General features: G+C 35.0%; 1 protein-coding gene across 3 annotated transcripts in view; it reads left to right on the top strand.

Annotated features, from left to right (window-relative positions):
* LOC111514684 (D-2-hydroxyglutaric acid dehydrogenase) overlaps window positions 1-14,334 on the top strand; it is a 183,898-nt gene that overhangs the window by 156,883 nt on the left and 12,681 nt on the right. For all 3 annotated transcript variants that reach the window (XM_074174056.1, XM_074174055.1, XM_074174054.1), the window contains exons 4-5: window positions 12,368-12,565; window positions 12,842-13,035. In XM_074174056.1, coding sequence (XP_074030157.1) covers window positions 12,368-12,565; window positions 12,842-13,035 — 392 coding nt within the window. The remainder of the gene's footprint in view (window positions 1-12,367; window positions 12,566-12,841; window positions 13,036-14,334) is intronic.

Here is a 14,334-nt window from a genome sequence, read left to right as displayed (position 1 = left end):
AACGGCTTTGTTAGTGTCAAGAAACAAATGGCTGTCAGTTTGAACATTTGATCTAAAGACTTCCGTTAGTTGCACATTGATTGCTACCGCTTCAATAAATGATTTAGATAAACACAATTTATTCAATTGTTTTTTTAAGCATGCATGAAATTGAAAAATGAAGATATGGCTGTACAGAAAATTGAAAACCCTTCAAAATGAGGTATCACTATAACTTGCGTCTGCAAGAACTAGAATTGATCAATAGAAAAGCATCATCTGAAAATTAAACAAATTGAGCGTCGAAGGTCTGCCGCATCCACCATACTCTCCAGACCTCGCGTCAACCGACTACCATCTTTTCGAACACTTCGATAACTGAAATTTGGTACACACATTTAGTTTTGATGACAATACAATTCAATGAAATCTGTATCATTGTAAATTCTAGATGACCGTAGCTACAAAATAGTGGGTTACGCATTTTTCACAACTTCCTCAGTATAGGTATTAAATGACAGGGATTGAGTATTAGAATGGTAGTACACTTTCAAAAAGATGCAAATTTAAGATGGTCGTCGCTACAGAATAGCGGATTATATATTTTTTCAATATGGTTATCTAATGACAGACCTCAAGAGAATTTTGTGCCGATGAATAGGATTTTTTATCCCATAGGATGAATGGGATAAAAAATTTTGTGGCCGCTAGGATTCCCAACATATATAGGTACAATATAATCGCCATTTCCATCATACAGTAATAAGAAAAAAAACAAAATTGATAGACTAGAAAAGATTATTAAATTTTCTAATTTATTTTATGTAATGTTACGATATTTTCTGTTTAATTAATTCCTTGCATCGATTCAACTTCAATTGAATATATTTCCTGTATCACGAACACCCTATAAAAGTAGTTACTTCTTCATAAATTTTTTTTTCTATGCGACAAAAACTCTTGGGCTCGGTACTGATTGGAAACGACGTAAATGAGATAGCGATTTCTGGAAAAAATCATGAAGATATCTGCCTAGTAAATGTGTTTTTAACTATCATTGATTGATTTTCGCAAAAGTGCGGATATACATTTCAAAGGCTGTTAAGGGTTGAATGTTTGGTTCATTTTTGGGTTATTTGAAAGTGAATTCAACCTTTGTTTCAAACGAGTTTGGATTAAGATAATACATTGATTTCGAAACGTCTCCTGTTGTGCTAGGGATCTCGACACAAGGAGACGTTTCATTTCTCACGGACCACGTTCCATATTTATGAGTTTCCTACACTTGTTGTGTATCCAGAAGGAAGTTTTAGCCTGTTTTACTTCCCGAAGTATTGCGACTACTTAAAGTTTGGTATTACTACACCTTTTTACCTGGTGATTATATGCAACGGACTTGGATAATAGAATCGACGAGGATAAGTACCTCGTAGAGGATTTTCTTTTCCTTTAAAAAAAATCGTTACGGAAGCAATAAACATAAGAATTGAAAGATCATATTTTTGTGAAGTGAATTAATTAAGGACAAACCGATGCCTATATTTTATGTTATACTAGGAACCGTATTCATAGTTGAGAAGAATTGAATGATTGATGTGTTGCCTGTTCACATTCAATTCTTCCCACCGAAGTTGTTGCAAGAATCGGCCCATTATATCGTTGAGTAGAACTTTAAGACTCAGTGACCTTGAAGTTTTTTTTTTATCGTGATTTATCATATCCATATATATATATATATATATATATATATATATATATATATATATATATATATATATATATTAGGTCACACCCTGGGTATTAGTTTAGGATTGAATATTGTAGTTATCTCTTGTATAGTTTAGTGATTTTTGTAATAAAAGCCGGCCAAATCACTTGGCGCCCATTTTGATTAGAAATCTTTTATTTTATTGGTAATATCATCTTTGATCCACGGCCATGTTGAATGTTTCGAGTTGGTAACTAAACCGACCGTACTTCAACCAAAACAAAAAGTAACTACTTTATATCTGGAAATTAATAAACCTACGGGTAAACGTAATAGTAAAGGAATGAAGTGAGAGGTATTGAGGAGGACCCGTGCCCCCCCGAATTACGCCTATGCATAAGGGTACCCTTGAATACGTATCGCCTTGTATAAGGATCATCCTTCCCATTGTTCCTGTCATGAGTTACAAACTATCGGTAATTTGTACGGTGTGGATGTCAAGATCCCCATCGCTTTCATGAAGGATGAAATATCAAATTGGAATTATAGCCAAGTATGGATTATGGCCATCGTAACGGCAGAATCGGCTCAGGTTCACATGTTCCCTTATTCTTGGGATGAATTGGACAGGGGAGCTTATCGGAAACGTTAATCATCGTCCATGTTCAGCTTTCGACTTTCTACACAGTGAAAATTGTGTAACAGTATCCCTGTAACAAAGAAATATTGAATAAAGGAATAACATAGATAAGTGGCAGGCAATCCGTGTCAATATTTGAAGGCTTGATAGAATTGATGCTGAGAGGACTTATTTCGAAAACAGGCTTGGTGTATCTTGATGACATTATAGTGAACGGAAAAAGTTTTGACAAACATCTGTCGAGTTTGAAGAGTGTTCTCTCTAGGCTGCAGAATGTTCATGTGCAGATCAATTCCAAGAGGTGCTGCTTCCAGGGAAAGGTGAATTTCTTCGGGCACGTCGTGTCCTCGGAAGAAGTTGAAACAGATCCAGAGAAAATCGAGGCAGAGCAAGAATGGCGAATTCCAGAGAACAAGTACTGTTACGGGTTCAATTATACTGATACCTCCTAGTTGACTCGTAACTTTAATAGCGCTCTCGTAAGCCAAAACATTATAAAATGTATTAAATCATTCAGGATGAATAACTTGAAGTCACTCGGTGATGTTGCACAGCAGAAAAATATCTGAAATAAAGTCATATTTTTAAAAAATGTTCAATGAGCACAAGAAGTACTTTTCCTACTTTGAATGCTTTCTCATTCAAGATACCAGTTTAGTTCATTGTGAATTTCCGAAAAGAATAAGAACATTATCTGTTTTATCACCATTCCTTAACTTTCCATTTTCATATAGGTTAGTTTGTTATTGTTTGGATAGATGTTATTTAAAAGATCCAACCCTGCTAAATATTCAAAATTTGACAGAAAGGATGTCATTCATCGTCAGTATTCTCAACTTTGATGAAATGTCACTAATATTCCTAGTTTGACCTCCAGAATCTATCTGTTTCCTTTTTTCTTTTTTATTGTGGGCTTATCAAAGTGGAACATTGGTTCTGATTTTCTCAAATTATACAGTGTCACCGATAAAGTCCGCATCAAATGGGAAACTTTTTTATTTATCGTTTTATGTGAAATTTGATTTTGGCAGTAGATTTTGCTTAAGAAATGATGTCAAATGGCGTCTACAAAATAGGTCACGTGATTTCCTTAACCTGTCAAAATTGACATTTAAAAAAAGAAACATCGAAAAATGACATTATTCTTCAAAATATCCAAAAATATCAAATGATAAAAACATTTTCTTTTGTAATTTTATACCCACACACCAAGTTTCAAACCCATAATAAGTATTTTATATTTTCACTATTTTTCCGCATTCCTGTTTTTCCTACTTATCAAAATTTAAGCACACCTGTACTAAATCATTTATTTTAACTAAACTCGTCACCGAATTTCTTTTTTTGTAATATAATAATATTTCAAGAGCCTCTTTGATGTTAAAAACAAATTTTGAAAAATAATAGTTGTCAAACTTGATGCAAAGTTCATCTAGTTTCAACGGGGCTTTCCAAACTATAAAGTACTTGAGTTTTTTAATGAGCAAATGGCCTCACAATTTGAATTAGAACAAAACGGAAAATTAGGAAACAATATCTTAGAGTGTTTATTGTTTTTTTTAACAAAAACTACAGTGGAATTTAATCCTAATTAAAAGGAACTGAAAATAAACATGTACCTATACCTAATAGCAAAAAAACACGAAAAAAAGACTCACGACATTAAATACACTACATTTCTGTATGCCTTCCATCGCGTTCTATGCAGATAATTGTCCAGATTATACTCCAGATAATACTCACAGGGTTTATGTTTAAAATAGAGTTTCTAATATTTTGAAGGTGATTGACAATGTTTCGTGATGAATTTCACTAGTTCGGACTTCCATTGTCTATTATATAAAATGATTTGAAATCCCTGAAACAAGTAAAAAAGGATAATTAAAAAAGAATAGTTGAAAATAACAATTATATTAAGCAACAATAAACCTGAAATGAAATGATAGTAAAAAACCTACAAGTAAAAATATAATAATTGAATAAATAAAAATTAAAGGAATGCAAAAGGAAAATAATAAAAATAAAAAAGTGTAGAGATTCCAAGTCACGTTAGTTCACGACGTTTCGATTGTTGGTATCTACAATCGTCTTCGGGTGATGACTGGACTGATTCCTCCGAGAGATGACTATTTTATAGGTCGTTGAAATACTTTCACTTTCTCTACTTTCCATTTTCCGCTTCACTGATTCCGTGAGAGATGACCGATTTGGCGGGAGTTGGTCATTTCTCGTTTGATGATGGGTTTCCATATGTTTCGTATATCTACGCTGGCCTGGCTGAATACGTTGTTGGACAACATGTATGCGGCTTCCTTGAATTTTCTCCTGAACCAATGTTCCTCTCTGTGCAAGATCTCAGCTTGGGACCATCATCTCTCGGAGGAATTAGTCCAGTCATCACCCGAAGACGATTGTAGATACCAACAATCGAAACGTCGTGAACTAACGTGACTTGGAATCTCTACACTTTTTTATTTTTATTATTTTCCTTTTGCATTCCTTTAATTTTTATTTATTCAATTATTATATTTTTACTTGTAGGTTTTTTACTATCATTTCATTTCAGGTTTATTGTTGCTTAATATAATTGTTATTTTCAACTATTCTTTTTTAATTATCCTTTTTTACTTGTTTCAGGGATTTCAAATCATTTTATATAATAGACAATGGAAGTCCGAACTAGTGAAATTCAGAGTTTCTAATAACAGTTTCTAGGTGATTCACGTCACAAAAAGGTCTTTGTTTATAAACGATTTGTTTTAAGTAACCCCACAAGAAAAAATCTAGTGGGGTTAAATCTGGCGACCTAGGCGGCCATATTTGCTCCATATTTCGCCCAATAACTTTGCCCCTAAACATTTCTAATAGTTTCTCTTTGGCTTGTCTTGAACTATGAATAGGAGCCCCGTCACATTGATACCACAGACTGTGTCTTATTTCAACCGGCATATTGTCCACTATATCACTGATCTCAGTATTTGGAAATTGCAAATAATCCTGAGAAGTTAAATTGTGTCTGAAAAAGAATGGTCCCATTACCTGATTATTTAAAACACCGCACCATACATTTGTTTTAAATGAATATTGGTCCCGACATTCTATCACAAAATGAGGATTTTCCTGAGCCCACCACCTACAATTCTGGGAACTGACTACGCCGTACCATGTGAAGGTAGCTTCGTCGGTCCATAGGATTTTGTAAGGAAATTTTCTGTTTAATTCTACTTCTCCTTGGTACCAGAAAGAGAAATCTAGTCGAACATCGAAATCTCTTTCCTTTAAGGTATTTATAAATTTGGGTTTGTAGGGTTTGAATTTATTTTTATGTAAAATTGCTCTTACGCTTTCTCTTTTAACGCCAGTTCTATCTACAATATTGGTAATACTTGATTTTCCCTGTTCGATAACATCCAGGCAGACAGCCAACTGAACCTCATCATTATTGCGTGATGGATTATGACGTTTTTTAAAAGTATTTTCAACTGAACCAGTCAGTTTAAATTTTTTTAAAATCCTACTTACAGTGGATTGCTGTACATGTCTACCAGGATGTCTTGCGTTAAAAATATCAGCCACTTGTCGATGCAATGTGTTTTCACCACAAATTAGCACAATTTCAATTTTTTCTTGTAAAGATAACATATTATTTTAATTTGCATACATTACATTGAACTAACGGGCATTAATTTATTCAGTGACAGTGACGTTTTCTAAAACACATTATGTAGTTTCATATTTTTTCACAGCCTACCCAGTTTTTTTAAATTGGTGTTGTTAGCGGAGTAGGTAAATGTAAATACTATGAGTTTTTTTCTTTTATTGAATGGGCTTCAAGAATCACGAAATGATGTTTCCTAATGCTCCGTTTTGTTCTAATTCATATTGTGAGGCCATTTGCTCATTAAAAAACTCAAGTACTGTATAGTTTTGAAAGCCCCGTTGAAACTAGATGAACTTTGCATCAAGTTTGACAACTTTCATTTTTCAAAATTTGTTTTTAACATCAAAGAGGCTCTCAAAATATTATTATATTACAAAAAAAGAAATTCGGTGACGAGTTTAGTTAAAATAAATGATTTAGTACAGGTGTGCTTAAATTTTGATAAGTAGAAAAAGCAGGAGTGCGGAAAAATAGTGAAAATATAAAATACTTATGGGTTTGAAACTTGGTGTGTGGGTATAAAATTACAAAAGAAAATGTTTTTATCCTTTGATATTTTTGGATATTTTGAAGAATAATGTCATTTTTCGATGTTTCTTTTTTTAAATGTCAATTTTGACAGGTTAAGGAAATCACGTGACATATTTTGTAGACGCCATTTGACATCATTTCTTAAGCAAAATCTACTGCCAAAATCAAATTTCACATAAAACGATAAATAAAAAAGTTTTCCATTTGATGCGGACTTTATCGGTGACACTGTAGAGGATTTTCTGAGTCTGAAAAATAAAAAGTAGTTGTAAAACCATCAAGAAAATTGTCATAGGATTGATATTTCAACCATCCAATGTGAATTTTGGTTTTCAACTAACCTTAAACGTTTCCTGACGAAACTCTCTCCGAGACCACCCTCCATCGAAGGTCTCTTTTTGTTTAGTACCTAGTTTTACGTTTTCTCTGTACGAAGGATATTACCAGCTCCCACATCATTATGTCCTATAGCTATACACCAATTCAGCTAGCATGCATGTTTAGAACTTTGCTTTACACCTAACCGCTTGGAGACAGCTTCATCCCTGCTTAGTAGATAGAGCTTGCTTGATTTCCTCTGCTTGTTAAAGTATAGACTTCCCCCAATCCTGGTAAACTGAACGGACCTTGTATAGAAAGCCATTGTTGGGGATTGCAAAAGAAAGGACAACCTCCAAAGGAATATACAAGTAGGATCTACTTCATTTATTAATTTTGCCTTGTACAACTTTTGCTTCTTTTTAACATATAAGGAACATTTCATATCACCAAGAATACTCCGTGAACTCGTAAGAGCAAGTAGTGGTATTTTGTAGTTACCACCTAGAACATAGTAAATATTAGTTATCAATTAACCTTATGCATTGAACTGACACCTTTATTATTTTAAATCAAAACTAGCTACTTACCAAGACGTCTGTGAACCAATAGTATATATACTAACGGGGAAAAACATTCGTAAATAATATCATTCTTGTATTATTTGAAACATCTATTTATTGATATATATATATATATATATATATATATATATATATATATATATATATATATAATATATATATATATATATATATATATTAAGAATATAAAAATCGATCAGCTGATCGACCGTGGATTTATAGAGTAGAAGAATACGTTCCGATATACCGACGGCCCTAACTTTCGGAAATTCTATCCAGGGTTACATTGTTACAGGAAAAGGGTATTTACCCAAAGAGGAAAATTAATAAACATTGTTTTTTTGTTATATTTAGTGTCAAATAATTTATTTTACCCACCAACCCTCTACCGGCTGACTAATTTTGATTTTAGAGTTTTGTTTTTGAGTTATTTCTATTACGCCCCAATAATTTGATTTTCCATCTTAGTCGGCGTAATAGTACGACATGAGGAGTTTCCACTATCCGTAGCAACCTCACGAAAACCAGGCCACCTAACGTGGACTGCAGTTCCAAGAAATGCATTTACCGGATACCCTGTGAGCGCGGAAAATCCTATATCGGTGAAACTAAGAGGCCATTGAATGTTCGCATTGCCGAGCACAAGAAACACACACAGCGAGGAGAAACCAGCAAATCAGGAATAGCAGAGCATGTTTGGACTCATCAGAATAAAATCGAGTAGTCCCAAGCTCAGATCATATACAGGGAGGAACACTGGTTAAGGAGGAAATTCAAAGAAGCCGCATACATGTTATCCAACAATGTATTCAGACAAGCTAGCGTAGAGATACGCAACATATGGAAACCCATAATCAAGCGAGAAATAGTCAACTGCCGCCAAACGGCCACCTCCCACCAAACTGATGAAGCGGAGAAAGGAAAGAGGAGATGAGAGAGAGTACTCGAATGACCCAGAAATGGTCATCTTTCGGAGGAATTAGTCCAGTCATCACGCGAAGATGATAGTGGATACTAACATTCGAAACGTGAAGTAACTTGGTTTGACTTTTTATTTTTATTTTTTGTTTAAACGTTCCATTTTTACTTGTATTTTATTTCATTGTAATTTCATTTCAGGTTTTTTTTGCTTAATATAATTTTCACTTTGAGCTATTCTTTTAAATTTTTAATTTGTATTGGTTCTTTTAGAGATTTCAAAGAATTTTATATATTATGTTATTAAAACTCGACATTTCATCTCATTATCGTACAAGACATCTTTGCAGCCTGTTATTTCACTCACTCGGCAAGTGGATTATTTCAGGTGAAGTCGACATTTCAGTCTAAAGATTTTCATATTCAAATATAATAGAATTATGTTTTCGTAGTGAAATTTATGTTATTCTGAGATTTCTGGTATAATTGCAGACATATATAGAAAATGATTTATATTTGTACAATTCACGACATGATTTTCCAAAGAATTGATTGATTCCAAAATAGATCAGCTAACTGGTAGTGAAAGTTTAAAAAAAGAAGCGGTAAAACAATCAGATGATTAAATTATTCCATGAAAAAATGTTACAGATTGAATTGAATCATTTTCTTCACTTCCAAAATGTCCTATGTATGAGAGTTGTTTTTTGTCAACCTTGTATCTTTCAGTATGATATTTATTCATCACTATAAACTCTCGTACATAATTTTCCGTTATTGCATATTTTCGACAAGTTTCCCTGTATAAGATAAGTTTCCATTTTCAAACAAAGATGAGTGTGATATGCATTATATTCATTTTGGTAGTATATTGTAAAGTCAATCAAATAAGATATAAACGTTAATGAGACTGCAGCTGAACGAATTCCCTTTAGAATGATCCATACAGAACGAAGTGTTTTTCTCCAATTTTGAAACACACCACCATGAATCTTCAAAGTTTTCCAAATTCACTACGGTTATGTATACAGTGTGTCCAAGATAAGGATCCTAAGCATGGGAATCTCAGTACCTGTTGGAGATACAGCTTGAGTTAAATTAGGAAAAAGTTGTGTTCTTTAAAGCTTATTTACATGCCGTTTAGAAACTTGAAGAATTTTCATGGCCTGCTGAGATATTTGGGAAAAACGAGAATTTGACAATATAAATTTTATTTTTTTCTGACTTTATTTGAAAAGATATCAAAAAACGAATAACACTTTTTCATTGGCACTTTTAAGGTACTACACGATGGTATTTTTAGATTTTATATCCGACGTTTCGTTTTCAAGAAACCATCATCAAATTTATTTTTTTATATGACCCGAAACAAAAGTACACCCTGTATCTGATTCCATTTTTTATTACAAATTCAACGATGTATCACATGCCATTGTTTTCTTTTTAGTTTAAAGGAAAATTACATTTTTTCTATTTTAAAAAAAATCTTTAAGTAGGCGTTGCAAACAAATGCTTTGACGTAAATACCTGTCACCGAGCCTGTCAAATATTATTTAATTACACGATAAAATAGTAATTGTCGTTGTTGTTAGCCTGTTTGTCGAGTTGTTGTTTTTAGAGTTATTGTTACTGTTGTCGTTATTATTGTTTATTGTTGAATAGATAATATTGTGTTATTATTGTCGAATATGCCGGGTGAGCATTATAGCCATGAAGAAAAGTTTGACATGCTAACGTGCTACATTTTGTGCCACAAAAATACTGTAAATACAGCAGCAATGTATCTTAATACATATCCAGAAAGAAAGCAGCCATGTAAGTCCATTTTCTTAGAGCTGACTCGAAATTTAAAAGAATGTGGTTCATTTAAAAAGCCTGTTTTATCTCGAAAAAAGGAATCATCAGAAGAAGCCCAAAATAATGTTTTACAAGCAGTTGTTGAGAATCCTGAAATATCAACTAGGCAAATCGAAAATAATGTAGGAGTAGCCAAATCCACAGCTCAATTTATTTTGCGTAAAAATAGATATCACCCCTATAAATTTAGGATTTGCCAAGGACTTAAACCAGGGGATTTCGAACGGCGCCGAAATTTTTGCGAATGGTATACACGCGCGTGTGAAGAAGATTATAATTTCCCTTCAAAAATAATATGGTCCGACGAAAGTATGGTCACTAGTAATGGTATCTTCAACCGCCGCAATACGCATTACTGGGCTCAGCAAAATCCGCGTATTAAGAAAATATCAAGACATCAAGAACGTTTTGGGTTTAATATGTGGTGTGCAATTTTAGGAACTAAAATACTAGGTCCGTTTTTTTACTATAATTCTTTGACCGCCGAACGATACCATCATTTATTGCAAAACTATGTAGAAGACCGTTTAGATAATTTACCACTGGCACAGGTCAATAACTGTTGGTTTCAACAAGACGGTGCTCCTGCACATAATTCTAGATAAGTTCGAGAGTATCTTTCGCAGCGATTTCCTGGAAGGTGGATTGGAACCTTCAGTGAAGTTCTTGGCCAGCGCGATCCCCTGACTTAACTCCTCTGGACTTCTTCATATGGGGTTTTGTTAAAAACCGGGTTTACCAACATTCTTTTGGAACTGAACAGCAGTTACGAGAATGTGTAACTGTCGCATTCAACAGTATTACACCAGAGATGTTACGTGATGTTTTAAGTTCTACAGTTAGAAGATCATACTTATGTTTGGAAAATAACGGAAACCTGTTTGAACAGCTCCTTTGAATTAAATAAAAAATGCGTTAATTTCTTTGTTGTTTTCATTACTTTAAAAAAATCATTATTAACCTACTTAAAAATACATTTTGAAAATAGAAAAAATGCAATTTTCCCTTAAACTAAAATGAAAACAATGGCATGTGTTACATCGTTGAATTCGTAATAAAAAATGGAATCAGATACAGGGTGTACTTTTTTTTCGGGCTATTTAAAAAAATAAAAGTTGATGATGGTTTTTTGAAAACGAAACGTCAGATATAAAAACTAAAAATACCATCGTGTAGTACCTTGAAAGTGCCAATGGAAAAGTGTTATTCGTTTTTTGATATCTTTTCAAATAAAGTCAGAAAAAAATAAAATTTATATTGTCAAATTCTCGTTTTTCCCAAATATCTCAGCAGGCCATGAAAATTCTTCAAGTTTCTAAACGGCATGTAAATAAGCTTTAAAGAACACAACTTTTTCCTAATTTAACCTAAGCTGTATCTCCAACAGGTACTGAGATTCCCATGCTTAGGATCCTTATCTTGGACACACTGTATACTGAAAAGGTGCAGTCTGTCATCCAGAAAGGCTTTCTTTTGATGATCACGCACATAAATGATATCAACATCATGTAGATATTCCTTGAGGATGCTATCCAGTAGATGATATTCCACGAAGCCTGAAGAATAGTTCAAACCATGAATTTATTTTCCGCATACACATCGCTTTTTCTATCGTCTTTGCTCAAGGAGGAGAATGCTTTCGGCAGTAGAAGCAGAAAAGTGTTACATTGATTACCTATCTTGATGGCAATCTCCTTGGGGTGGAATTGTTGCTGAACAACAAATCTCTGAATATTGACGACTGCTAGTCTCATAGTACGCAACTATAGACAATTGGTACAACTAACTCATTTCGCCGCGCAGGACGTATAAGTGATGACACCTTTAAACAAAAGTTTCAAAATTTTTTTATTAACCCGAAACTTCGGGTTTCCATCTTCAATACTGACGAAATTCAAAGCAATCTTTGAACCTCTATTTTTCTCCAGGGCATAATGCCCCGTCGTCTTACGGTAGACGCGACGCGTAATGGCTTACTGTGTTGCGTCAAGTTAATCTTTCACATTTATGATATTGGTACAGATCAATGGAATCAACAAAAACTCATCTTGGGCAGAGATGAATTTGCCATACATTTGTGGAAACTATCAATTCAGTGTACCATGGTACTATGATTCAACATTTGCTGGTGTCACGAAGGTGGAATGAAACTTTTTTCTGTTTAATTTCAGGGTATAGTCAGTGCGTTTTGAAACCAAAAACTACCGAGGAAGTTTCCAAAATATTGTCGTTCTGCAACGATAATCGTGTTGCTGTATGCCCGCAAGGTGGTAATACTGGCTTAGTTGGTGGTTCTGTTCCAGTTTTTGATGAGGTGGTATTGTGGACTGGGTTGATGAACAATGTCATGAGCATTGATGAAACCTCAGGTGGGTACGTTGTAAGTTCGACAGAAATATTTTAAAAACTTGGTGCTGATCTGAAATTGTCGGTTTTACCTTCCCAAGTTGCAAGGTTTCAGAAACAATTGTTTCTTTTTCATATGTCAGGCATATTACTCATCAATGTGAAATATTTTGACGGGAATTTCAAGGTGTTGATGGATACAGTACCCCCCTACAACTATTATTATTCTCGAAATATGTCAAATTTTGACCAAGTTTACTTGAAGTACTTTCCTGTTTCTAAGAGGGACATATTTTTAGGTGCTCTGGTTTGCCAAGCAGGCTGCATCTTGGAACATCTTGATAACCAACTAGCTGAAAAGAATTTGATGATGCCTCTAGATTTGGGAGCCAAAGGTTCTTGTCATATTGGAGGTAATGTTTCCACCAATGCCGGAGGTTTAAGGTTACTCCGCTATGGAAATCTCCACGGAACTGTTTTGGGGGTGGAGGCAGTGAGTGTTGCTATTTTTTTTTTATTTTCGTAATATGAAACATAAGAAGTTTCAATTCTCATTTCTCATAACCAGAACGTATTCAAAGGATATCGGATTCAATGGAAACGTAAATACCTGTATTTGCTATTGTTGTTCCACTTACTGAAACTTTTTAGGTGTGATATGATTTTTTGCACTCCAATATAATAAATAATAATAATAATAATTGATTTGTCTCGGACCGAATGATCACTTACTCCACGGTGTGGGGAGTGGTCATTGGTTGATAATGCTGGCGCGCCCTCCCGAATGTATCGGGTTATAGAGCCAGACCAGCGCATACTACGGTGGAAAAAAAATTATAATGATAATAATACGCCGACGATCACGTCGGCGAGACAACACGCGTCTCGTATCCAATGTGTGATGGACTGCAAGGCGGCCAATAGGCCTTTCAAGCCCACAGTGCGACGAATAGCCGCCAATCTACGACGTATCCATCACACTTTAAGTCAAGGCATGCTGTTGACCACCAAACAGCACTGCCTTGATAGGATACGAATGCTAGTGGCTGCTAAGAAGTCACTAGTGAGGCGAGCGAGAAGTATCACGGAAAACCTTAGGTTCCGCGGCAACCTTCTAGCTTATTCCAAGAGCCTCCATGTGTTGTGGATAATCCGCCGGCCACTGATCAGGTGGAATCCTTCTGGAAGGATATCTATGAACACCCGCAGCCGCTCAACTTAGAAACTCCAGCCCTAGCGCAGTTCGAAGCTTTCAACAGAGAGCTTCGACAGCCTGAGCTCAATGAACTGCGCAACCCGATAACCCCGGATGACGTTCGAAGGGCCCTTGTTGGTTCCAAGAACTTTGCTGCTCCAGGCCCAGATGGGATGAACACTTATTGGTGGAAAAAACTACCAAGTACCCACCGCCATCTGGCCAGAGTTTTTAACTCATGGCTGGATGAAGAGCAGCCGATTCCGGATTGGTTTGTCGAGGGGCGGACCGTTCTTATCCCCAAGAGCGGCGATTTGTTGATTCCTAAGAATTACAGACCGATAACATGCTTGAATTTGTGTTATAAGTTGTTCACGAGCATCTTATATACATGAATACTCACCGCAGTTGACCGAGTGTTCGAACGGATATATGAGCAGAGAGTGTCGAAGAGAGGAGTCGATGGATGTAAAGAGAACCTGCTCATCGATAGACGTGTAACGCAGGACTCGATACAATATAAGCGTAACCTCTCTATGGCCTGGATCGATTACCGTAAGGCATTTGATACAATTTCGCATGAGCTCATCTTGCATT

The sequence above is a fragment of the Leptinotarsa decemlineata genome, unplaced genomic scaffold (genome assembly GCF_025532065.1).
Source record: "Leptinotarsa decemlineata unplaced genomic scaffold, Ldec_3_MD MMD2_tig00000505_RagTag_RagTag, whole genome shotgun sequence".
NCBI lineage: Eukaryota > Metazoa > Arthropoda > Insecta > Coleoptera > Chrysomelidae > Leptinotarsa > Leptinotarsa decemlineata.
This window is presented reverse-complemented; position numbering and strand designations above follow the sequence as displayed.